This window comes from Anthonomus grandis, chromosome 16 (assembly GCF_022605725.1).
Source record: "Anthonomus grandis grandis chromosome 16, icAntGran1.3, whole genome shotgun sequence".
Taxonomy (NCBI): domain Eukaryota; kingdom Metazoa; phylum Arthropoda; class Insecta; order Coleoptera; family Curculionidae; genus Anthonomus; species Anthonomus grandis.
In genome coordinates, this window is record NC_065561.1 from 14902427 (window position 1) to 14928734 (window position 26308).

A 26308-nucleotide genomic window follows, 5' to 3' on the forward strand; every position below is an offset into this window, starting at 1 on the left:
ATTATAAAGATTGTGATAAAAAATATATAGGACAAACAACATCAATTAATGTCAGATTTGAAGAATATGTAAAATATGGAAAAGTTGAAAACTCAAGTTTGGCTGAACATGCTTTAAATATTGGCCACTTTGTAGGAATAGATAACTTAAAAGTAGTATAACGAGTTAATAATATTCAAAAATCAAAATACTACTCTTAATAAAATAAACGGGGATAAACGTCCAATCCCTTATAGTCAATTGTATAGTTTAGTTAGCGTTTAAACTTTCTAAAGAAATTTAATTTTTGTTTAGGATGGAAGTTTTAATAGTAATAAGTTTTCAGAGTAAAAATTCATTTTTAGCAAAACTTTATTTAAAAAAAAAACGCAATTTTTCTTACAAAAGCACATCTTTATTTCTCACATAAATAACGTATTAAACAGTTATTCTTAAGATACCCCCTAAATCTATAAAGTGGGCGTTCTTCTATACCAAAACCTCGCCCTAAAATCATCAGAACACGTCAAAAACGACGCTTGAGTGGGCGAATGGGCGATCAGTCTCACAGCCCCGTTGTGCCCCAAAGACATCAGCTGTCTTCTTGAGGCGTTTCTGGAATTCCAGGCGCAAAGGGACGTGGTCGCTTCGTCCGGGAAAAGCACGTAGTCTTCCGTGTGGTTAAACACTGCTTGTGCTTCGTATTCTTGTTTACCAGTGGTACCTTGACAATATTTAAATAAAATAATGACCAATATAAATTTTTTTCTCTTTAATTACCTGCCCCAGTATAAGCAATTAAGCATCGGCTGGTGGACAACTCCCATAGTTTACAAATTGAATTCTTGCCAGCGGAGAGAAGGTATTTTCCATTTTTGGAAAAAGCCACCGAGCAAACCTCAAATCCGTCGTGCGCTTTTGCGAACGTATTGATGCATCTAATTTCCAATAAATTAAATTATTATTAGCTTCGTCTTATTTGAACCGTTAAGTATGTGAAATATTTACACTATTCCATCGATAAGGAAAGAGTTTAACTGTATGTTTAGCTAATATTTCCTTGAAAATTAATTAATTAATAAATAATATACCGAAATCTACAGGCAGTCAAACGGAAAGAATTCGTATTTATGCATTTCCTATTTTTTTATACATTTCTTTGTGTATGATATTCCATTATCACACTATAAGGTATGAAAATGTCTATGAAAAGTATATCGTATCCTACAGAGAGGCATATATGTGATATCGGGCTTATTTATCACATATTTGAGGTGTAGTAATCGAGTTTAAAAACTGGATACGTAAATCCCTTGTCATTTTTTTTAAATGCCGAAATGTTCTCCCTTTTGTAAACAGAATCGTATATAATGTCATAGACGGTTGATAAATATACCAAAACCAAAAACTTACTAAAAAATCGAAGTTGAATAAATATATATTTAACGATAATAATATTCCAGGAGAACACTGTTTAAGATCTGCAATGACCGGCGCTATCACCAGATCTAAAGCTAATCGAAAACTTGAAGGAACAGGTTGAACGTTAAATCTGCATCACGAATTTCCAACAGTAGGTTTTGGTGAAAATAGATGAGAATTTTGTTGTATGTGTTTGTTTTCCAAGATATGATAAGAGCTATTTGTGGATCTGATAATGCCCTAAGCAGGCGAAATGAATCATGTAACCGTAATTTTAATAAACATGTTTTTCATACCCGAGAACTTTCAGTGTTTTTTGTTACCTTGGATGTCTTACTACTACCAAAAGTGCTCGCCTACCTTAAATAAAAACTTGCTTGACGTATAAAAAGTATTTTCCTGAATTAAACAATCTTTACCTATTAGAAACACCATCCCATAACTTAATAGAGCCATCTTTGCTACAGCTAGCAAATAGTTTGGCATCGCTAGACCATTTCAGGTAAGTGACCATTTGTGTATGCTGTTGATTTGGAAAAGGACAAACGTAGCATTGTAGGGTGTTCATGTCATACATTCTGATTACCGGATGATTTGTGGCTACAATTAGGTGATCACCAGATGGGTGGAATGAAAACCACTTTACTGGTTCAGATTCCTAAAAATAAGTTACTATACTTTTCTTGAATATGTAAAAGTAAATATAACGTACAGTTATGGTCTTAAATGCCTTTTTTACGCTGGCCTTTGATATGTCAAAGAGTTTAATGGTGTGATCTTTGGAGCCTGAACAAAGCACAGGTTCTTTAGGATGAAATTCTAGGCACGTTACTTCTTCCATGTGATCATATAGGGTCCTATAAAGAAAATAATTTTCTGAATAATATTGAATTATGAATGAGCATTATAGTATATTAGATACTGTGTACTCTCATATAAATGCTAAAAAATGTGAAAAGGCTTAAATTAATTGGAAAATTACTCCTAATGATCAACAAATAAATAGATTAGTTATAATGTTAGTTATTATACTATTTTTAATATTAGTTGTAATTATTATTAAAATTTAATTAACCCTTTACCGCATCATGTGCCATATATGACCCAAACTACAAAAATATAAAAATATTGTCTAAAATTAAGTTATATTCCTTTACTGCATACTGTATCATATTTGGAACGTACCCGCTTACACAGCAAAATGTACACATCGATATGAATTTACACCAGAAGACTTGGCCAAATACGAAGCTGCCCTCAAAGCTCCGAAATCTGTAACATCCGATGCTATTACTATCCAACCCCCAGCAATTTCTGAACCAAACCCACTTCTACCCACGGTCGACGATCAAATGCCTTCAACTTCATCATGTTGTAGTCAACATCATTCAGTGTCATCAGCTAAAAGCCGACAGCAGCCTTCTACATCGTCAACTGACTACCAAAAATTATTAGTGGCATCTACCCATAGTCCACAACCATCGACGTCATTGTCTATCAGTAAATCGACAGAAATTACCAACATTTTCTTGCCACTCAGCCGCCGTGAAGATATTGTTGAAGAGAAAAAACAAGTCATACCGAGATTAAAGCAACAAAGATATGGAGAGGATCAACAACCAACCAAGTCTTGGAAAGACTAAGAGAAGCAGAAGAGAAGAAGAACAATAAAGGAAAAAAGGCTAATCCGAAAACGGACAACAAAAAGTTAGAGCCGAAATTGAAAAAAATGAGAAGTGAACCAGTTGCAGAGTCGGAAAGTTCTGATGGAGAAATAAGTCTTGGTGATACTGATGATGAAATAGATTGAGCAGAACCGGAAAAACAAGATATAGAGCTGTGGATGAAAAATTAACGGAAATCAAAGTGACTGCTCTTAAATCCTGGGATGCATCAAAAATGCTTTTCAACATTGTTGAAACTGATGTCAGTTATATAACCTTGAATCAAATCATTGGTGTGCTTCCCGATCCTGGCATTCAAATGAAGGGAGAGAGAATACTATACAACTTTCCAGTAATAGTTTAATTTTTTATACCTATAATATTATTATAATTACATACTTAGAATAAATTTCTTTTATTAGCGTTCTCAAAAATAGTTTAGTTTTAGTTAAAATAAACAGAACTGTTGGAAAATATTTACTTTTATCTCGATTTTTCATTTATATTGCAAGCAAAACCTTTAAGGTCACATTATTTTGGGGTAAATGTAAACACGACTTATATCAAAAAATACTTTGCTACACGGCGACTTTATATAATTCGTTTACATTTGCCCCAGGTTTTTTTCTGGCAGAGTAAATGTGTCAAGAGATGCTTGTTTACAATTACCCCTAAAGAGTAGGGGCAAATGTAAACGGACAAGCATGTTGAATATATTTTTTTTATCTTAATGTGACTTGTAATTACAGAAAACCACTAGTAATTATCAAAGAAGATACTATGAGCTATGTGACTGCTAATTTACATATATAACATAATGCGTGATGTCCACAAACATCGTTTAGCAAGTCAAAAATTTAATATCGTCCACAATTACCGCAATTGACCCTATGTCACTTTCCATTTTTTTATAAATAAATAAAGCAAATATTCAACAAAAATTTTTTTGGTATTTTTTACATAAATAAAGCGTATTCCTCCATCCCTGGGAATTTTTTCAAAAAAAAACAAAAAATTCATGCAGTAAAGGGTTAAAATTGTTGAATAATTAGAAAATATTATAGAATAAGCACATTTTATTCCCTTCATTGAGGTTCAGATTGTTTGTTGTGTAAAAAAACGTTTTTACCTTATTATTGTTTTAGAATTTATAATTTTTCATTAATATATAATAAAAATATATAATAATATATATAATCATAAATTTTATTCTTATATTTTGTAAATTTAATCTACCTTATACATACAAATATTTTGATCATTTTTTTTTAGCTTTGTCAATAAGAGTGGTGAAGCTCTTCATACAATGAAGCATTTTATTTTTAACTTTACTTTCTTACTTCCTATTATATTAAGTGTTCCTACATAAATAAAAATAATTGATTTGAAATACCTTATGACAGGGTGTCCTTGTTGCTCCACTGCCCTAGATGGATCGAGTTCATCAGGAGCCGACTTGGCCAACATTCTATCAACATCCAATATCTTAATACTAGCATCCACACTCCCTGTAGCGATAAGTTGCCCATCAGCTGAAAAACAGCCGGCCCTACAGTTACCTTTGTGAGAAGTTACATAGGCAGTTTCATACAGGGCTGGCTCAGGGGCTAGACTGTTAGAATCTGTCTCAAACTCTAAATCTGCAATAAATCAATGACTATTAAAAAGGAGAATTAAGCAAGTAGATTTTAATTCTAACCTAATCCAGGACCAATATTGTTATTCCCGATACTGAAACTTTGAGGTCTGTCTTTCCTTTCCGGTTCATGTTCGAGACCAGCTAAAACAACCCTGAATAGTCTGTCGCTGGGAGCACAAGCTGGTTCAGCCAGTACAGCTTGAGCTAGGGATTGACCTAATTGCTGGTGACCATCATAAAATAATTGGCTAAAATATAGAGTTATTTATAAAATAGTGATATAAGGGATAAGTTGTAAGACTATTAGAGTACCTTATCACAAGCCGATACATGTATTCTCTGGTCTTTAGGAGGTTTTTGGGGTCAGGTACCTCTTCTCCTTGAGAATTAGTGGAGTTGTTTAAGTTTGCCATTCTGTAGTTTTGTTAAGAAGTTTGTTAATTTATGTTTTAATATTTTGCCTTTAGTAAGTTTAAAAACACAAACAAGGAAACAAGCAAGTGAGGTTATGTTGAAGTTGATGCAGAGACAACCAACTTGACAAAGACAAATTGGTTGTCTCTGGTTGATGTGTTCGCTCGAACCGATCCGACCTTGGGGGGGCTTATCAACTAAATTAAGGTGGTTATACATAAAGTGATTTGTTAATAACACAGGTTATGACGTCAGTGGTTCAGGATTGGTGATGGCCTTTCGAACCCAAAATGCGAGTTAAATATTTATTATTATTAGACATTTGTGTCTATCGTTTTTTGACGACCATAATTAAAATATATACCTGGCACCAGGCATAATCCGAGTCTTAGTTATTCCAGTATAGGGTTAAATCTTCTCATTTTAATTTAGCTTTGGATATTTCTCTACAAATTTATATAAGCGCTTCAATGTTAAGTGCAGAAATATGCATAAGCTATGATCTATTGCTATAAGTCCGCCTTGTAAAACCTCGTTGTTTACTTATATGCTTTAAAAAAGAGTGCGACCTCAATCATCCGTGGTTCAGACTTATCATGCATAGTAAAGCACTTTAAATTCTTACCATTATCATCAAGGCTCGAGAAACCTAGAATATCATTTAATTATTTTGGTCCAAAATTTATTATCAGAGAGCGTAATTTAATTCGTGATCAATTAGGAAGATCCTCATTGATCTTGTCCACTGTAACATTCAGAAGTTCATCGACTTAAACCTGGCGTAAACAACAGTCCTTGCGCCTGCTTCTCGTTTGCATGCTAATGATTAAAAGCCTTCTAATGATTTTTTAATATCTGTTTAACTTTTTGTATTTTAGCATTTTTAATGTAATCTTTTAAGCATTCTGTATGAGTGTAAATATTCATAATTTACTTTTTTTACTACTATTTATGGCATTGTAATAATAGGTAAATAAATTCCTTTTTTGAAACCCCAAGACTTAATAACCCTTAAATAACCGGAATGGTATTGGACTTGACGAAGGATAGATATAAAATGAAGTTACGGCTATCGAACAATTTAAATTAGCACCGGTACTTAAAATACAACAGATAGTCATCACATACTTACTTTATCAACAATCGAACGTGTGATCCTTCATAATCTTATGCAGATTTAAGCTTTCATACGCTGTAAGAACTTTAAGAATGCAGAAATTCAATATTAAGAAAAACTGAAATATTTTCAAGATTGTCATAAATGCCACACTAAGCACATAACTGTGCAGCAACCTTCTATCGAAAGGGTTCAAGAGCAAGAACGACTGAGAGAAATAGCTTGTAGTAGTAGTAGCTAGAAGTGGATTTAACAAGATCAAGTAGAAGTGTAGGAAAGGAACTGTGTATGGACCATAAAACTATTGCCAGTATTTGGAAAAAACATGGGTACAAATGTTTCAAGTATTCCAAAACTCCGGCGCAAAATGGAATTTTGTGAAACGATGATGAAAAAAGAAAATGAAAATGAAATTTGTTTTACAAAATATTCTATTTTCAGATAAATCTTCCTTTCCATTACATGGGAAACACAATCCTTTCGTTGTTAAATATTGGTATCGGGAAAGTGAGCACAGAACCTTTTAATTCTGTACTTAGTATCCCCAGAAATTGAATTTTTGGGCTGTTATTTTAAGCGACCATATTATAGGGCCATTATTTATTGATAGTACTTTAAACGCCCAAAAATACTGCGAAACAAAGTTCTTTTTGCCATACAAATCCTTTCTGACCTGTGAAATCTGTCTAGTCAAGTAAACCTATCAGTCTACTTATATTAAGACTGTTGTCCTGTTCATAATGTGGTTATTCTTGTAAGTGGGACTGGCGAATTAAGTTGGCCTTCAAGATCTCCAAATTTGTTCTCAAGGTACTTTTATTTTTCTGGTTATCTTAAGAAGACTATTTACAAACACGAACTTATTAGGCCAAAAAAATTAGAGAAGTTGCGAGCGAAAATTGTTGAATGTGTCAATTCCATTTCACCAGAAACTTTTTTGAAAGTGCGAAATGGCTTTCATGACAGGTTAACTTATTGTTTAGCCAAAGAAGGAAGTCCGTTTGATCCCTTCAATTATAGAATTATTTTTTGTTAATTTTATTCGTAAGGCTTTTAATTTTATTTTTGTATAGTGTTTAAATTTTTCAATTTTTATCATAGTTTATATTTTGTTTTTATAAGAATAACGATTTAATTTTCATTATGCAATATACAACACTCTCTATTAGGCAGCTCTGTATGCGTAATAATTGATTCTCCAACCTGTAAATACGCTTTTTGCAGCAACTAAATCCACGCGAGAAATCGCATCTAGCAAAACCGGCTTAAGGTGACAAATGGTAAACGCTTTAAGTATATTTTGCAGTGTTACCACTACACTACGCAAAAAGTCCCTCATTTATGTATTGCAGATTGCAGCTTATTAATTTTTTTTTTAATTATTTGTTTAAAATGAGTCTCTTGCCCCTTGAATTTCCTATACTCTGTAAAATAAACATAAAATAGAGAAATAACCGGCTCATGAAAAAGTAGATTTAATATATAAATGGCAACACTGGTTTCGACTGTACAAAGGAACCTTCCAGGGGGTTTAGTTTTACGTGTGGGATCCCCCGCCATTTTCAAAATAATTGCTGTGGTGGTATCCTCAACTTCTATTCTTCTGCACACAAATTTAGCAAAAATGGATACTTTCTCTAAATTTAAACTGTACAGGAATGTAGAAGGGATTTTGGAGGACTTAAACAAGGTCGGAAGCAAAAAAACGGTTTTCAAAAAATAATTGGTCTTTATAGAACTAGTACTGGGTGGGGTTTGAAGTCTCAATTGATCCCAAATTGTAAATTTGCTTTAAACTATTTTTCTTTAGTACAAAAGTCTTAAGCCTGTTGAAGACCTGCTAAAGATCTATAACAATGCCCGTGCCAAATATGAAAACCACCGAGAAGAAAGACAACACCCCCTGATTGTTTTAGAAGGTCTCGATGGATCAGGTATGACTTTATTATTTACATATTGAATTATTTAAGTAGGTATTATATCCTTATAGAGTAGGTTATAATATCCTTTGTTTGCCAACAAAATCTTGTACAGGACGACAAAGCAATGTCATATAAAGGAGGATCTAGCTCCCATAGGATACATTGATTTTTCTAATCTAGAATTCATAGAGGCAACAGCTATATATAGACAAAATAACAAAATTTAGAAGAAATATTTCTAACATAAGTTACAATTATTATCTAAAAGTAAAACTATAAAAACATTTACTCTGTAGCTAGTGCTAAACAGCTTTTTTAAATTGGACTGTAGATTCAATGCTTTCAATCATATATAGAAATTTGTTGGTTAAAAAATTGTGGCACTAGGGTGGCACCAACACTAGTTCGGTTCAGGTAATAAGCTGCACTGTTGCATTGCCAATGGTTTTTTTATTTAGCCTTGAGGGAAAAATTAAAAAATTGGCTGCTGTTAGTTAGGTTATGTTTTATGTTACCTTCTCTTAAAATTTAGTTTTGCTTATTTGCGGTTATTTATGAAATTCCCTACATAATAACCGCCATGTTTTCTACTTACGGGATAAGAACTAGAGCCCTCCCATAGCGCATGTGGAACTGGGTGTAGTCAGGGTAAAAAGTGCCACCTTGGTGCCCGAGTGGATTACATGAACCTTCAATAATTACACCAATGGTTTGTAAATTTTGCTGTGGTATAGGACTCGTGCTACATTTTTTCCCCAATAGATTTCGCTAATAGTCACATCCTCAGCATACATTGCCCTGTTCTCAACAAACAAAATATCGTGTTTTTTCATGAATAACACCAAAGAAGAAAAATATAAGGAGGAAAGGGTGACTATTTTTAGTCTGTTGAAGTAAGGTCTACAGGAAGTTCTTTAGGTTCCATAAACAATGAATGATATGATGCTTTTCAAAAATATTTCTGATATGCATTCTAAATATATCTAGAGCTCAAAAACAGATACCATATTGTAAGATCATCTGTACCTGTCCAAAATAAAATAGGTGAATAGATACCTCAGACACTACATCCCTTAATATTCTAATCAATCCCACACAAACTAACTAATCTGGAATAAAGGCTTATACAGTAAAGCCTCGATAGTCCGGACTAATAAAAATGACGGTGATTAACGAAAAATTCGGATTACTGAAACATGATGTCTTTTTACATACATATATGTTTTTTATTAGGGAATATTATAAAAAATTGCCTACAAATATGTGATAAACGAGAAAAACATACAAATTAAAAGGATAAACTAAATTACATGTTTGCTATGTAGTACATACATAATAAAGCTAATTAAAAAAGTCTGTAATTTTTGCTTGCTTTACTTTTTCTTGGTTTTTCATAAAAGCCATTTCTTTAAGTCTTTGAAGAACAAGAATATCATGCAATGGCACTCAATTTTCTTCAGCCCACTTTAAGCATAAATTGAAGCCCTTCACTGCTTCATCATTTTTGACTCCTTTCTCTCTCCCTTGATTTTCGTTATCATCTTCACATTCTTCGCTGCTGCTATAATGCATTTCGTTGCTTTCTATCTCATCTAATACCAAGTTGTCATCTTTTTCAATCCAGTTATTCACTTCATTAGGATTTATCTCGTTTTTAGTGTTTGGAGCATAGCCAAAACATCCGTTAAAGCTCGTAGCTTTTCCTGTAATTGCTTTAGCGAAATCATATCATCGGCTTCAAATTCTAAATCATTACCAAAAACCGTTCCTTTTGGAATTACTTTTTCCCAACATTTTTGTAAAACCTCTACAGTAAGTTTTGACCATGCATTGCTCAGTAAGTATGTTGCAGTTTTGAGATTTAAGGTCTTTAATACCTGGATAATATTTTCTTCATTTTGTGATAAAATGTGCGCCAAAAGGCTCTTGATCCATGGGTTGCAGTAATGCTGTGCAATTTGGCGGAAGAAAGATTGTTTGGAAATGGCCATCCTCACTTCCCAGTTCTTCTGGCGATCCATGGCTTGAGGCATTGTCAATGATTAAAAGAGCACGTTCAGTTAGATTTTGGCTTCTTAAATACTCTTTTACTTGCCTAATAAACGAATTATGAAACCACTCTTTAAATATTGCAGATGTCATCCAAGCATTGCAGGAATTTTTGTACTCTACGGATATAGGTACATTTTTAAATGCTCTGGGACTTTTTGCTTTTCCAATGACGAGAATTCTCAATTTGTGAGAACCATCTTCATTTACACATGCCAGTAAAGTAACCCGCTCCTTACTTATTTTTCATCCCGGTGCTGTCTTTTCTTGAGAACGAACAATTGTTTTTTCCGGTAACATTTTCCAGTACAACGCTGAATCATCAGCATTGTAAACCTGCGTAGGAATTAAATTCAGGTCTTTCATTTTCTGTGCCAACATATTTTTAAAAGGCTCAACAGCAGTTTCGTCATTATATAATTTCTCACCACAAATTTTTAAAGCTCTCAAACCATGTCTTTTTCTGAAATTTGCGATCCAACCTCTACTGGCTGCAAAATTCTCATTTCCATAAACATCGTTGTAGATTTGCTTTGCTTTGGCTGCTAAAATTTCATATGATATGGGAATGTGTCTGGAACGTTGCCTGCAAAACCATTCGAACAGTCGCTTTTCCATTCTGGGATATTCAGGTTTTCTTAGTGTTTTCCTAGCTTGTGGTACGCTATCACAACCGCTAATAAAATTAAAAATAAAATACAAAACATTAGTAAAAATAAAACGTCTTTATAAACCTTGGCACATACCTTTTACTGCTCAATTTGTTCTTTTTAATATCCGAAATTGTGGATGTGCCTACATCGTATTCACTAGCTAAGGCTTTTCCACTCACGCCACGTTCTAATCTGTTCAGTTTATCAAGCTTTTGTTTTAAAGATAATGTTTTATGCTTTCGCCTTGGAGGCATATTCCCCAAAATTGGTGTAGGAAGGCCAGGAAGCAATAAGTGTCGACTGTAATATTTATGTAACGTTAAAAACTAAACTTTCGCAAACTACCAATCAATTTAAACTTGTCAAAGCCTGCAAAACGGCTGAAAACAGCGCGATCCGGATTATAACGTACATAATAGCGGCAAAATTCGTGTTTGGACTACTGAAGCATCCGGAGTAACCCATGTCCAGATTATCAAGGCTCTACTGTAATATGTTTCTCCTAATTTAAACTGAAGTCAACATGTATTCCTAAGAATTTAATACTTTTTAACTAATTTGAGGGCTAGTTTCTTTCATTTCCTTTAAATATAGGAATTACTGATGCTTTCTTTAATGATGTAGGAAAAGATTAATTAAGTGCGTCAACAAGATGTCATAAGCCCAATCGGGTAAATTAAGAAATATCCTAATGGAAACTTCATCCCAATCTGAAGATTTTTTTAACTCCCTGATGAAAAACTTTGTGGTGTAAAGAGATTATGTGTCAGAAAAGTAGATTCTTAGTTTTTACTATTACTTAGTTAATTACTATTTAATTCTTAGTTTTTATTGTTCTTTCACCTCATTGCTATATACTCATAAATATTGTTAGTTTTTAGTAGATAAGTGAATTATTGTTGATTAATACCCTTTTTAATACTTAAGATTTGTTCTCCTGCTTTGTGTGCTAAATAAATATATTGACAGATATTACTTTTGCTGTGATGATGAAGGGGCTTGACAGTTCAACAATTGCAGAATATCTGAATATACAATATGAGAATTAACAAATTTGAAAACAAGAAGCACATCAGAGTTATATCTTCTTTTATATTAAATTTCAAGTTTCAATAGCCTTGATAGATTAATATAGCAGATATGGGCCTTGAGAATGTGAAGTTTAAATCCAATATTTGTATTGTAGAAAAGATTTTATCAAAACCTTGAGTAAGTCTCTTCTAATAGTAAAGCATTTATTTGCGTGCCTTTTTTTCAGTAAATGATAATTTTGAATGAAGATAAACTCCAAGGCTTTTGATTATATTAAAATTTTGTATACAAGAATCATCAATTTTGTCTGTATTTAATACTGGATAATTCTCTTTTGCAAATTAAATGTACTGACATCTTCCATAGCTGAGAAACATTTAGTTTTCTTTACGCCATTGATTAAAATTTTGTAGAAGTAGAAGGAACTTTTTGTAGATACATCTAAGTATTATAAAGCTTGGGGACCATCAATGACAATGAAAAAGTAATATCATTAATAAAAATATTGAATAATAAAGGAACTGAATGTCTGTCTTCAGAAACATCTGATGATACTTTAAAAGTTGGTAACTGATATGTTTTTATTTTAATGATTTGAAACCTGTCAGTAAGGTAGGACTTAATCCAATGCAAAAGTGGAATACCTTAGAGAAATTGGGGTATATTGATTCAACAACATGCCCACCATCCAAAGCACTTAGCAAGGGGTCATGGTAAAATGAAGGTTGGTTATAATAAATTTATGTTTTAAGAACTCATGCTGATTGCTGCTGATAAAATTCTTAAAACCTGAAGTCATGGTAATGTCTAACTAGGGATTTAAGTATTTTTGGAAATTTTATTCATCCAGAAATTTACCAGAACATAAAGACTTAAATTAAACAAAAGCCAGGATGGTAGAAAAGGCAAAAGCATAATTTTTTATAAAGAAAAGTGTAATACACAAATTGCCATTGTCAAAAGTCTCTAAAACTTGACTGATAAACAAAAATTGATCTTAAGGATATTTGAATAACTTTTTCATAATAGAATATAAGCAGAAAACCTGTTTATGAGGTTGTAAACATTTGTGGACAATAAAGGCTTTAAGTCTCATGTAGATGATGTTTGCTCCGAGTTTTGCAGGGATTTCTCTTAAGACCACTTCTTTATTTATTAACGATCGTGCCAAATGTCTGTCCTGGTAGAATGCACTTTTAGTAAATATTTGGTGACTTTTCTTTTGAAAGAAATACTAGGTTCTGCTTTGATTTCAACAGCTAGTTTTCTATATGCCTTAAGAAGAAAAAGGACTGCCCACATTATATTATGTATTAGAGCCTAGTTTTAATAAACCCACTAACAAAAAGCTTACCTAAACTATTTAAAAGAACCTTGTCAATCACATTTAATAAGTACATGACTTTTTCATTTAATTTAATTTACCATTTATCGCTTTAAGGGAAATCTTCAATGACCCGAACACTGGCAAAAAAGTTGCATGGCTATAAATGGCAAACCCCTCCAGAATCTGTGAAAGCTTTAAGAGAATATTTTGACTATAATCCGGATCTACGTACAGCCTTTTACTCTTTAGGAAACTACATTGCTGGCTATGAGATTGGTTGTCTTTTACATGAAAAACCAGTATTTCTTGACAGGTAAGTATTATTTATACAGAATATCTAATATGTAGTGGAAAAATAAATAAACTTTTGATGAGTCTAGACTCTAGGTTCATTGAAATCGATTTATAAAACCCAGGAGTAATATTACTTTTATGATACTTATGTTATTGAAACTTATATTTCTATATAAGTAAATCTCATCTAGTCTAAAGATTAAAAGCCTTCATTGCACATACTCAAGGCTTTTTATATGGACTTCATGATTGGCCTAATGGTAAAAAGCAAGAGTTTTTAAATGATGAGCTACAATGCTTGTTAAATTAAGTTTTTTGTCAATCATGAAGGGGCAGATTTTAGTGCTTCATGTGGGAGATTATAAATTGGAGACCAGGATAGAATTATATTCTCAAACACTGAACTAAAGTATTATATAAGCATTCTATCAAAACCTAAAATTCTTAAAAGTTTTATTGTAATGTTATTGATATTGGTGTTAAAAGTCAATGGCTGGTCAAAAATTACACCTAGATCATTTACTATATCAACATATTCTAAGGTATACTCATTTAATACATAGTTATATTTATAGGGAACTTTCTTACCATGAAATAAGATAACTTAATTGTTTTTTAATATTAAGATTGGAGCACCATTTATTAAAATCTTCAATGTCCTGTTGTACTAAGTCTAACAGTCACACAATATTTAAATACAGATATGAATTATATATGAAAGGAATAAAGCCGGTCCAAGGTGCGATCTTTGAGGTACCTGTCACTCGAGTTTCTGTTGAAGTTGCCCCACTCAGTTTAAGTTTTTGCATTCGTTCATGTAAACATGATTTTATGCAATTCAGGTATGATTCGTGTATTCCCATTGATGAACATTTTTTTATTAACAGCCCATGAGACACACTATAGGTTTGTTCTCACAGCAGTAAGAAACAAGTTTTCGACAAAGAATCATGCGCAATACAGTAAAATGCGTTCGCACAGAAACTTCTGATCGGTTTCAAATCAAAAGTTTGATGTTCTTACACAAATTTCTGATTGTCATCTGATAGTCAGACTTGTTTTCGGATTTATTTCAAGCAAAGTGTCAGAGAATTCGTGTAGCCAATCAACGCCGATCTTCGGAATATGAACATAACCTTCTAAATTGTTGTTTGTATTTTGACGTTTTGTATAGTCCCTGATATTCGTTTTGAAAAATTATATTTTAAGTTGTTGGATTAGTCTAATAATACACTTTAAGGAAATGATTCTGAATCGTCGGAAGAATCCTATCAGAATTTTGTTGATTCCGACACAAACTTTTAAAGAAGATAAGAGGATAAGGCCCAAAAATCAAAACTATTTTGATAAAACTGTGTCCCAATTTAATAGAATAGAATTTCTCGACCATTTTAGAGTAAGCCTTGAAGTAGCAAATAATCACACAACTTAAACTCTATTAATAATATACAGCTATTTTAAGGTTGTAGTGTAAATTTTGTTTTGTTTATGTTTTATTTATTTTCCCATTTCCCACTGGCATAAAAAAGTGAGGTTATTTTTCTTCTCCACTCAACCCGTATTTGCTGTTCGCACAGACGGTTTCAAATCGATCAGAAGTTGTAATATTTTACGCATGCGCATCAAGAATGGTTTGGAAACAGTTTCAAACTTGTAAGAAATTTGCAGTGAGAACAAACCTTATGTCGACGGATTTTTGGAGATCGGTATAAACGACATCAATCTGATAGAATTCCTCAATCTTACTATTTAAAAATTCTTAAAACTCCAGATTTGTAGTTGTTGTCCTTGTAAAATCCATGTTGTTTAAGAGAAATGTAATGAAGTATGTAAGATTTAACTATTACTAGTTTTCAATATCAGTTTTGCATCTACTTTTAAATATAGGAAAAAGTGTTGATAGTTTGCAACATGTGGGAAATGTGGATGTCTCAAATGACTTCTGAAAAATGAGCTGAAGAGACCTAACGAACGCAGAGCCTTTATGAAGGCTCAGAGCCTTTATGAAGTTATAATAAGTTCAACTATAGAATATTTCTTCCGCTGTAAATATGTGATGAGAAAGAACTGAAGACTTTATCTGGAACAGAGGCAATATCTTTATTCGAAAAATCGGTGTAACAGGACTCAAAATGGTCAGCAAAGGCATTTTTTATCTCTTCATGAGTCATCTTACTTTTTCCTGTTTATTCCACTGACTTTGGTATGCCTTTATCCTTGCATAGACTGTTAACGTAAGACCAAAAATACTTCTTGGTATTATTTGCTCTGTGTTTGTGACAAACATTATTCTAAGGAAACCAACAAATCTGTTCTAATGCAAGTTTTAAATTATAGATATTTAAATAAAATTAGATAATATAGTTGAGAATTACTTGTTTGATAAACTAATAATGTTCGAGCTTAAAAATCAAATAATTATAAGTGAAAGAAATTTAACCAATTATACATTTCATATAACTTTGCCACCAATATATTTAAGACGGTTTTTTTTTAAGGTGGTGGCACAACTTAATTTGTTATGAGAAATATACATCTTGGTTGAAAAAAACACATTTTAATTAATAGGTTATGAGGATTCCATGTTTCGCCTAATTAGGTATCATCATATCTTTGGAATTTTTCCAAATTACAAAACCTTGGTGAAGTGTCAGTATTAGATTTATCTGTAAATTAAGCTTCCTTGTGGTGCAACCATGAATTTCAAAAAATTATGTCCTGTCATTCTTACATAACAAAATATTAGTGTGGAAATTTAATAATTGAAGAGAAATTGTATTATATGACACATTTAAAAATTTTATTTCCATTGCCTTTGGATGTTGCACTTGTCTTAGGTTGGGTTGTTCAAGGCTCCTTAAACGTGACAGTTTCTTTAAATAGACAAAAATTAATAGTACGAATTGTTTCCTGTTTGTAAATTATATCATTTTATATTATTAGGTGTTGGAATTCCACAACAGCTTTTGCATTAGGCCAATCTGTCGCTAGGGATCCGACTAATCTAACTCTCCCAGAAGAAGGAGATGACGTATATAAATGGCCTGACGATCTTTTAAAACCTAACAAGGTGATCCTGCTGCAGGTCAGTGAAGCGGTAAGACTTGAAAGACATTCCAGGAGAGGAGCGGAAATGGTAACTCCTCAGGAAAAACTTTTAACAAATGACAAAGAGTTTAGAGACAAGTATGTATAATAGTAACGTTAATTTGCTGCAATATTTCTGCGATAATAGGGATATTCTATTAAATTGTCATATATTTTAGTGTGATTCGAGCATATAAGAATATGAGGGATCCTAAGATTACTTTTGTGGATGGTGACAAGGATTTTGGGAAGACATTGTATATGTTGAAGAATCTCGTTACACCTTTACTAAAAACTTAAATGTTGTCACAAATATTTAATTTAAAAACATAATAATTTTTTTTTGTTATATTATAAATAAACTCTGTATTAGATAAATATAGGTACAATGTTTTACAAGATAGATTGTTATTTGGCTTATTAATCTCATATAAATTTAAAAAATTAACGCTCAAGCATTATGTATAAACTTATGGAAACACTTTGTAAGGATTTAGAATCCTGTTAGGGTCCAATAATTTCTTCAGATCAGTCATAAAGTGATAAGATTCAGAAGAATTTACTGCAGGCAGATATTTTCGTTTAATAAATCCTAATCCATGTTCCGAGCTCATGCTGCCTTTCATTGGCAGAATTTTGTCCATCAAGAATTTTTCCACATCTGTTTCCAGACGTTTATCATATTTTTTTGTTATAACGTGTAAATGAAGGTTCCCATCACCTAAAGAAACAGATGCCTAATGAAAATTTAAATTCTCTTTTCATATAGCACTAACCTAAATGACCAAATCCAAACACGTAATCAGCAGAGTTTTTTAAATACGTCCTAAGTTCATCAACCACGTTATAGAACTGATCGGTTGGCATTGACAAGTCGTACATTCCCACCCAGCCGTGATTTTTAAATCCTTCTGGTAACCGTTCTCTGATGGCCCACAAAGACTTCAAATTAAACTTTTATTTTATAAATCTGAAAAAATTTATACATATTGATTTATACCTTAACTTTACTAGGTTCTCCAGTAACAACCCCATTTAAAATGTAGTGACCATTCAAAGCAGACTCTAAAAATCCCTGAATCTTCGCCTCGTCATGTTGTTCGTTACTACCTGATGTTTCAATTAACAAATAATAAGGATATCGACCAATAGGTGAAGACAATTTTGTGTGCTGCTCTCCCCATTCTAAACTCAAACTGTCCATCACTTCTATAGCCGATATTATTTCGTCTAAGTCTTGCCGGCATTTACGAAGGGTTTTCAGTACTTTTTCATAGTTTTGTAGCCCTAAAAAGGAGTACATTTACAAAGAATTGGTATTTTTGTAGGTGCTTACCTAAAAATGCGACATGCTGCGTCTTAGGTCTTATAGGACACCTCAGAGCTACCTTAGTGATTATGCCTAATGTCCCTTCTGATCCTATAAAAAGATTCTTAATGTGCAGACCACTGTTGTCTTTTCTTACTACTTTGAGGCAGTCCAGTACCTCTCCGTTAGCTTTTACCTGGAAACAATTTTTATTTTAAACAGGTGACCGGTATTATGATTCGATGTTTTGATCCCTAGTTATTAAAAATGAATTAATTAAACTGATTGTATTGATGGTATATCTGCTACATTAACTAAAAAAATCCTTGTAGAAATTCTTCTCAACTCTACATATTAAACAACATTTATGAAACGAGGCCATCTTTTTTTAAATATTGTTACCCCTGTTCACAAATCAGGACCTAAAAATCAATAGGCAATTAGATTTATAATATTCAGAAATTTAAATCACATGAACAATATGCTACTACACTACTACAGATGCTTTACATAAACGTACTTCTGATGTCACTAGCAATTTGAATAATAACAGAAAATATCTTGGGGTTTTTATTAACTTGGCTAAGGCTTTAGATACGGTACCACATACTAAGCTTTTTTAACTTCTAGAACAGGGAAAACACAACGACACTTTGTTAAGGTCGATAATATATTAAGCAAAGAAGACATTATAGAAATACGAGTGCCACTAGGTACTGTAATTGGTTCAATTTTGTTTATAATTTTCCTAAATTCCCTTCTTGGTATTAAATTAACAAAACAGTATGCTATAGAGGGCCTAAATAAAATAAAAAACTTATTGGAAACTTATAAATTAAGCTTAAATGTAGCAAACCAAAATTATATTGCTTTTTTTTACTGGGGTAAATAGGGCAGATTATTCATATTTTTTAATTAAAAATAACTATCAAATAAAGCAAGTTTTGCACACTAAGTAACTTATAATATTCATTGATCAAAATCTAGTGGCATAGACATACTAAATGGAAAAAGAATTAGGCAATAAGTACGAGATTGATCAACCAGTTAAAAGAAAACCGAAGCTTAAGATTATCAACATAAAACCCACAGACACATCCATGGATGATAGTGACACCGACATAGTGGATCAGATTGTTCGTTGGAATGCCATACAAGAGCATGCTGGTTTTTTCATGAAAATTATGAAGAAAAGTGAAAATAAATATAAAAACTTCTTTGGCCATCTAGCCAAAAACTGCTCAGTGTCAAAAGTTTGTTCTAGATGCGCAGAGAATCATTCTTATAAAGATTGTGGGTCAAATGAGCTAAAATGTATAAATTGTTGCAAGTCTAATAAAAAAAAGTTCACGTCTAAAGCTGAGCACATCTCATCTGGCCCTCGATGTAGGCTAAATTTATTAGAGGTCATTAATCAGAGAGTAGACTATTCAATTTTTTAGAGGGAAACTAATACTTTATACAAGATGGTATTTAAGCAAATAGAAAAACATGTGCTTAGCTTTGGACACTTGAATCTTAGATCAGTGTTTACAGGTTTTGTCGAATTCACTAATATAATTCAGAATAATAGCTTTGACATAAAAGATCGTAATAGAGGTAGAGGTGGAGGCGTAGGCTTCTACATAAAAAGCTCAATAAAATGTGAAAGTTTAAGCTTAATGAATTTAATATCAATAGAGGGTTTTGAACATTATTGGGTACGTATTAGAGTAAAGCAGAAGTTATCCATAGCAGCAGGTGTTATCTATGGAGTAGGTAATAATGTATTAGAATGTGTAAATATCTTGGATAGAATATTACATGAAATCTTGCCTGTAGATGAGTATGTTTTAGTTCTTGGTGATTTAAACATCAATATGATGAATATTCAAAACCCAGTCAGGAAATTATTTGATAGCTATGACTTTTCTCAGGTAACTCAGAGTGGGACATTAGATTCAAATGGGATAAGTGATCACCTATTGACATTTTGCTATATAAACATAACATGTATTATAAAAACTGAAAAATTTTTGACTATAAGAGATTTTAAGCATTTCGATGAACCTGAATTTTTACTTGACCTTCAGTCTGAAGTATGGTGGGATGAATTGTTCTACCTTCATGATATAGATAGTAAAGTTGGGTATCTGACTCATAATATAAAGTATTTATTTGATAAGCATGCTCCCGTAAAGTCCATTAGAGTGACTAAGCCTTATGCACCATGGTTGACTTATGCAATAAGAGGCTTAATGAGGGAAAGGCTTAATGAGTTTTCTAATGTAAATTAAACAACTCTACAGAAAATTTTGGACATTATAAAATGCTTCGAAATCTTACTAATAATTTTATACGTAAGGAAAAGTTGGTTTATTTGCAATATGTGGAGACCCAAAAGGCACAACGAAAAGTTTGGCAAACTTTAAGAGACCTCAATGTTTATGTTCCTACAAATACAGTTATTCAGATTCCTCCTGAATTGGTAAATGTGGAAGAGATAAATACATATTTCTGCAGCGTTTTTAAATAATCAAACAACTGTGATAATAAAGTAGCATATTATAATAATAATAAAATAAGGGAAGGCATACAATTTACGTTCAAATTGGTCGATCCCTCTGATGTGTTTAAGTATGTGCAGAGTATTGGGCCAAATGCTGCAGGTATTGATGGCATAACACTTCAGATGGTGAAACTGTGTTTGCATGTGATAATATTACATATAACTCATATTGTCAATAGTTGTCTCGAACATGGTCATTTCCCAAATTGCTGAAAAGAATCTCTTGTTACCCCACTACCTAAAAAACATGATCCTGTCAGTTTTACAGATTTGAGGCCTGTTAGTCTGCTTCCTGTAAGATCAAAAGTTCTGGAAAGACTGGTTCATGTTCAGATCACTGATTACTTTAATACAAATGACTTTTTTCCTGTGCATCAATCGGGCTTTAGAGCTAGTCATAGTACAACAGCTGCACTTCTAAATATTACTGACGACATTGTAAAAATTCAAGATAGGCAAATGGCTGCTATATTTATTTTGATAGACTACTCTAAAGCCTTTGATGTTATTGATCGTGAGTTGATGTGTGCCAAGCTATCATATTATGGTTTTGGGAAGGTTGAAATACTGTTCTTTAGGTCATATTTAACAGGTCGAAGGCAGGTAGTTAGGATAGGTGGTGAGACATCGCACAGTAGAAACATTATTTCGGGAGTGCCACAAGGCTCCATACTTGGCCCTTTGTTGTATGTTATTTATACTGCAGATATGTTTTCTATTGTATCGACGCATATGCAAGCATATGCGGATGATACAAAATTACTATTTCAGTTTAATCCAGACTGTCCTGATAATGCTGCTGAGATTTTAAATTCAGATTTATCTAATATTTTGCGATACTCGACGGAACATAATCTGACAATTAATCCTGCAAAAACTACAATGTTACTGTTTTGTTCTGAAAAGAAAAGGGGCATACTCATGAATCGACTTAATATTCAGATTGAAAATACTCGGTTGACTTTTGCTAACTGCGGTAAAAATTTGGGTTTGTGTATAGATGTACAGCTTAATTTTGAACAACATTTAAAATCTTTACTAAAAAGAAGTTATGTGACAATGAAGCTTTTATATGCTAGCAGACACCTTTTAAATTTTAAAACCAGAAAAAAATTGTGTGAGTCACTTATTATGTCTATTTATTCGTATTGTTTCATAGTATATTATCCATTCTGATATGTAGTAAATAAAAAACGAATACAATACGTTCAGAATACATGCTGTAGATTTGTTTATAAATTAAGAAAATTTGATCATGTTTCAGAAAATATAAAAGAGTTGGGTTGGCTTAAGTGTGATAACTGGTATAATTTTAACTTGACTCTATTTTCTAGAAAACTAAATATGTGTCAACAGCCAGTATATTTGTTTAAAAAACTTATTTATAGGGAGGCTGTGCATAATCGCTTTTTGCGAGATAAAAATTATTTAACAATGCCACAACATAGAACTTCTTTTATTAAAAAGAGCTTCAGTTATAATTGTGTTAACTTATATAATAACTTACCTCTTCAATTTAAGGTATGCAATACTGGTTATTTAAGGTCTAAGTATAAGAGGTATTTATTAGATGTGCAGTAGATTTTTAGAACTTTTTTAGTGACAGATATATTGTATGTATATATGTACTGTATTGTTATATTGTTATGGTTGGTTAAAACTGTTTTATCCTCAGTGTTATCTCTTAAAAGCATTCTATTGGACTTTCTCTGTTAACATTTAAAGATAGTGAACTTAATATCCGGAGAATTGGTTGAGTGGAAGAATGGCCAGATGGATAACGCCAGTTGCGCTATTATTGTGCATATGATGTGAGTGTACATTTTCATATGTTTTTGAAATGAATACGAATGAATGAAATACTTGAATAAAGGCGTTATTTAAATATCTGGCAAATAGATAGATATGATTAAGTATAGAAATAGACGGCACAGGGAGGATTATACAATAATGCATTGCATAAATTAAATATTGTACATAAGTGTATTTTAAAATCTAAATAACAAGCCAAAAGTTTACCCTACTGAACAGACCACCAACACAAGTAAAAATTAATGAAACAGTGAGTGCTGGACGTGCGGTGGAGTATGGTGTGCCACAGGGTACCGTGCTTGGGCCTCTTTTATTTACACTGTACATCAATGATCTTTTTTCAGTTATCCCAAAAGATAGTGTGGTATGTTAAGTTGAGTCATTAATATCAAGGGTAAAAAATTGGTTTGATTTCAGTCTGCTAACTTAAAATACCCACAAAACAAAGTTTATGTGTTATGCCAAAAATAATTCTGGTCTGTCAGGTTATACTACATTAAGAATTCATAACTTTGATTGCCAAAATTACAATAATTTTAGCCAGTGTAACACTAAAATTGATTGTGTCAATAGTGTAAATTATTTGGGAGTATTTTTTGACAACTTAATAAAATGGAATGTACATATTGATTACATAATTGGTAAAATACGTAAATTGTATAAGTTTTAAAGACAATCTTGTCATTGTATAAAACTCTAGCGGAGTCTGTACTTGGTTATGGTATAAGTGTATGGGGTGCTTCTTATAGGTCTGTTCTTGATCCTCTTGTTATTGCTCAAAAAGCATTGCTGAAAGTTTGCTTATTTAAAAATAATTTGTACCCATTAACTGATTTGTTTCGTGAGGCAGGAGTTTTTCAGCTGCATCACATTTATGTAAAAGTTCAGTTACACGACTTCTTTGTAATAATAAAAAGCTAAAAGTAGACCTGTATTGCCTTTGGCAACCAGGTTTCAAAGTAACAATCCTCTATCCTTTCCTAAAATAAATTTTACTTTTACTAAAAGATCGTAAATTTATACAGCTCCAAAAATGTACAATAGGATGCCTCTTGATTTGAGAAATAAACCTTATGCCAGGATCAAGTATAGAATAAAAACTTGGATCATTCATATTAATATTGAGCAATTGTTTGGTTAATGTTAATTGTTGCTAGCTTGTAATCACTATACTGTTCACATAATATTAGATTTTATTTTGCCTGAACTTGATATATCTATATATTTTTAATGGGAATACGCACAAACTTAGTAGTCAATTGTGTTTCCAACTGTATTCTTAGTTACTTTGTATTATTGTTTTTTCGAAAAAAAACATTATTATTATTATTATATATAACTTTAATTTGTTCATACATTCATAGCTATGATATTATTAAAAACCAAATGAATTACAATCATAATACAAGAGCTAGAGGTAACTTAAGCATACCAAATAATTTCAAAAGTATTAACCTAACATTCTTGGTTTATCTTGTGCCGAAAATTTCTAATATTTTACCACCTGAGTTAAAGGGATTAAAAATTAAATAAAAATTAGCAAAGAATATAAAAAGTATATTTGCACATCAAATATAATATATTGTCCTCATTTTTCTAGGAATTAATACACAGTTAATTCACAGATGCTTAAGAAAAATGTGAGTAGATAATATAGTTCTTCTTGCACAGATTATCGAGTAGATTATTAATAGGTTAGATATTTTAGTATTTAAGGTTATTAAATTTACCGGTTTATTTAATAATAACAAATTGTAAGTGGCAACTAATGCACACAGGTATATTTACACCTATATATTTTACACCTAGGTGCTACAACTTCAATTTGTAACAGTGATCAGGCAAAATCTTCGCATTATAGTTGTGATTTCCAATGAAACGAATTATATGAAACATTTAAATAGGTCTGCTTTCAATGTATAATTATTTACCGTATGTTTTCATGATTTTTTTTAACCTAAAGAAAGAAAAACGTTCTTGTAGTAAGTAAATGGCTGTTAAAGGAAATTGAGTATCTTCAATCTCCTGGATCTTTATAAATTATATCCAATAGAAATTAAAGAAGTTTTTGGATACCGAGAATAATAGCTCAAAAGGTGGTCTTGTATTTCAATTATGAGTGGATATAAGCGTCTTTTTTACTGTCCGAGTCCCAATATCTCCAACTCAAAATCACTTTCAGCAACATATACTGCTACTGTTCTAAGTGTATAAAGTCAGTAATTGTAAGACCAATTTATAAAGCTGGAGATAAATCTAATATTGACACTATCGACACATTAGTGTTATAAATTCTTTTACTAAGATTTTAAAAATTGCCTAAAGGATCGATTACTTGAACATTAATAATAACTTCTAAGGTCTTACCACTTCTAATCCCAAGACATTCCCGTGCATATTACCATATCTGACAAGCCTAAGGCCGCCAGCGTTTGTGGCCACATTGCCACCTATCTGACAAGAACCTTTTGCGCCCAAATCCAACGGAACCATCATGCCCTTTTCCGCTAATATATTGTCCAAATTCTCCAAGACAATCCCTGACTGGCATACCACATTTCCTTTGATAAAAACCTTTTAACAATCCTTAATTTGTCACATACATTTTAAGCTACCTGAATTCACATCAATATCAAGAATTTGGTTCATTAACTCCATCGATAAAATGACTTCATCGAAAACAGGAACAGCACCTGCCGAATATCCCGTATTACCTCCTTGAGTACAAACTGCCAGTTTGTTTGCGTTACAATAGGAAACTATTTTTGAGACTTCTTCGGTGGTTTTTGGTTTTAATACTACTTTGCTTGAACCTAAAAGTATCATAGATGATTATTTGTAAGTTAGATGTAGACGTTCTTATAGACATTACCTTTAACATTTTTAAACCAGTCTATATTATAATGTTCCAACAAGGATTCGTCAGTAATTACTCTATTTCCATCATCTCCTAAGATCTTTTTGAAATAGTTCAGATGGGGTTCTTGCAAATAGTTATAAAATCCTCTCTCAATTTGGTAAGTGTTCTGAAGGAGAAAATTCAATTATACAAGTTTCCCAAAAGACTTTTTTAGCAGTTTTTTTATTATTAGATCTAACAGGCCAAGGCAATTGTGAAAAAAGCGAAAATAAACCTTCAATCATAATTGTTTTTTCAAAAATTGATAAACAGTTTTATTGATAAACATTTAAGTGGCCGCATATAAATGTGACCTACATTTATACTTAGAAAAATAACACGTTTAACGTAATATGTTCTAAAAATAAAAATCGACTTACTTTGGTAAAATCTGGCTGTTTTGTAAAACTCCTACACGATTTTTTACTAAATCCAACCAAGCCTATTCTTAAGAATTGTTTTAAAAGCATTTTCTTAATATTAAATATATAATGGACTACACGTAGAATATAATAATATGATGCTGTTGTTACAGGCCTGAAATAAATATTTTTAATATACCATTCTTATCTAATCCACACTCCTTTTGTATACGACTTCTAGATTAAAATATAAACTAAATACCGCGTGATAAATAATATTTGGTTTTCAATGAATACTGGACCATGACAATTATATTATATTTAAAAAATACGCAGATATGGATCAAATTTTGGATTTAATCATGAAAGATCAATTTCTGTCCCTAAACAATGATTGAAATTTACTATTTTCGTTGTTAAGTTGACGTTGTTTATACAGAGCTTTTGGTACAGCTTCATTTATAATATTTTTTGAAAAATTAGATAAATAATGACGAGATTAAAATGAAACAACCTGTATATAAAAAGTTTGTTTTTTATTATTTGTATTTAAAGGAAAACTTAATAAAATTGTACCTTAGCATGAAAGTTTGATTAATGACTGTGGCGCTTGAAGATCAGAAGTTTATTTGTAAAGTTCTCTTCGTTAACCTTTGCTCATTCACCCTCATGAAGCGCATGATGGGTGGTACCATATTTTGGATTGGATTGTTTGTATCTTCTAAAACTTTCACTTCATAAGAATATTTTTTCGGTTGTAATGTTTTATCACTCCCAAG

At 32.0% G+C, this 26308-nt stretch overlaps 3 protein-coding genes across 3 annotated transcripts; 1 reads left to right on the plus strand and 2 right to left on the minus strand.

Moving 5' to 3' along the window:
- Window positions 1-372: 372 nt before the first annotated feature.
- On the minus strand, window positions 373-5253 carry LOC126745909 (cleavage stimulation factor subunit 1). The gene is made up of 7 exons (XM_050453955.1): window positions 5017-5253; window positions 4765-4952; window positions 4459-4705; window positions 2114-2258; window positions 1821-2059; window positions 760-917; window positions 373-703 (listed from the first exon to the last, which is right to left on the minus strand). Exons 1-7 carry the CDS (start codon window positions 5115-5117, stop codon window positions 450-452), a joined length of 1332 nt encoding a protein of 443 aa, XP_050309912.1. The 5' UTR covers window positions 5118-5253; the 3' UTR covers window positions 373-449.
- Window positions 5254-7582: 2329 nt separating this feature from the next.
- Window positions 7583-17002, plus strand: LOC126745774 (UMP-CMP kinase 2, mitochondrial-like). Its single transcript, XM_050453762.1, has 5 exons — window positions 7583-7925; window positions 8046-8169; window positions 13333-13531; window positions 16456-16698; window positions 16779-17002. The coding sequence occupies exons 1-5, from the start codon at window positions 7722-7724 to the stop codon at window positions 16897-16899; spliced, it is 891 nt and encodes a 296-aa protein (XP_050309719.1). The 5' UTR covers window positions 7583-7721; the 3' UTR covers window positions 16900-17002.
- LOC126745773 (D-2-hydroxyglutarate dehydrogenase, mitochondrial-like) lies at window positions 16933-25716 on the minus strand. The gene is made up of 8 exons (XM_050453761.1): window positions 25548-25716; window positions 25141-25294; window positions 24884-25081; window positions 24636-24829; window positions 17936-18104; window positions 17600-17886; window positions 17376-17541; window positions 16933-17320 (listed from the first exon to the last, which is right to left on the minus strand). The coding sequence occupies exons 1-8, from the start codon at window positions 25635-25637 to the stop codon at window positions 17070-17072; spliced, it is 1509 nt and encodes a 502-aa protein (XP_050309718.1). The 5' UTR covers window positions 25638-25716; the 3' UTR covers window positions 16933-17069.
- Window positions 25717-26308: the final 592 nt, after the last annotated feature.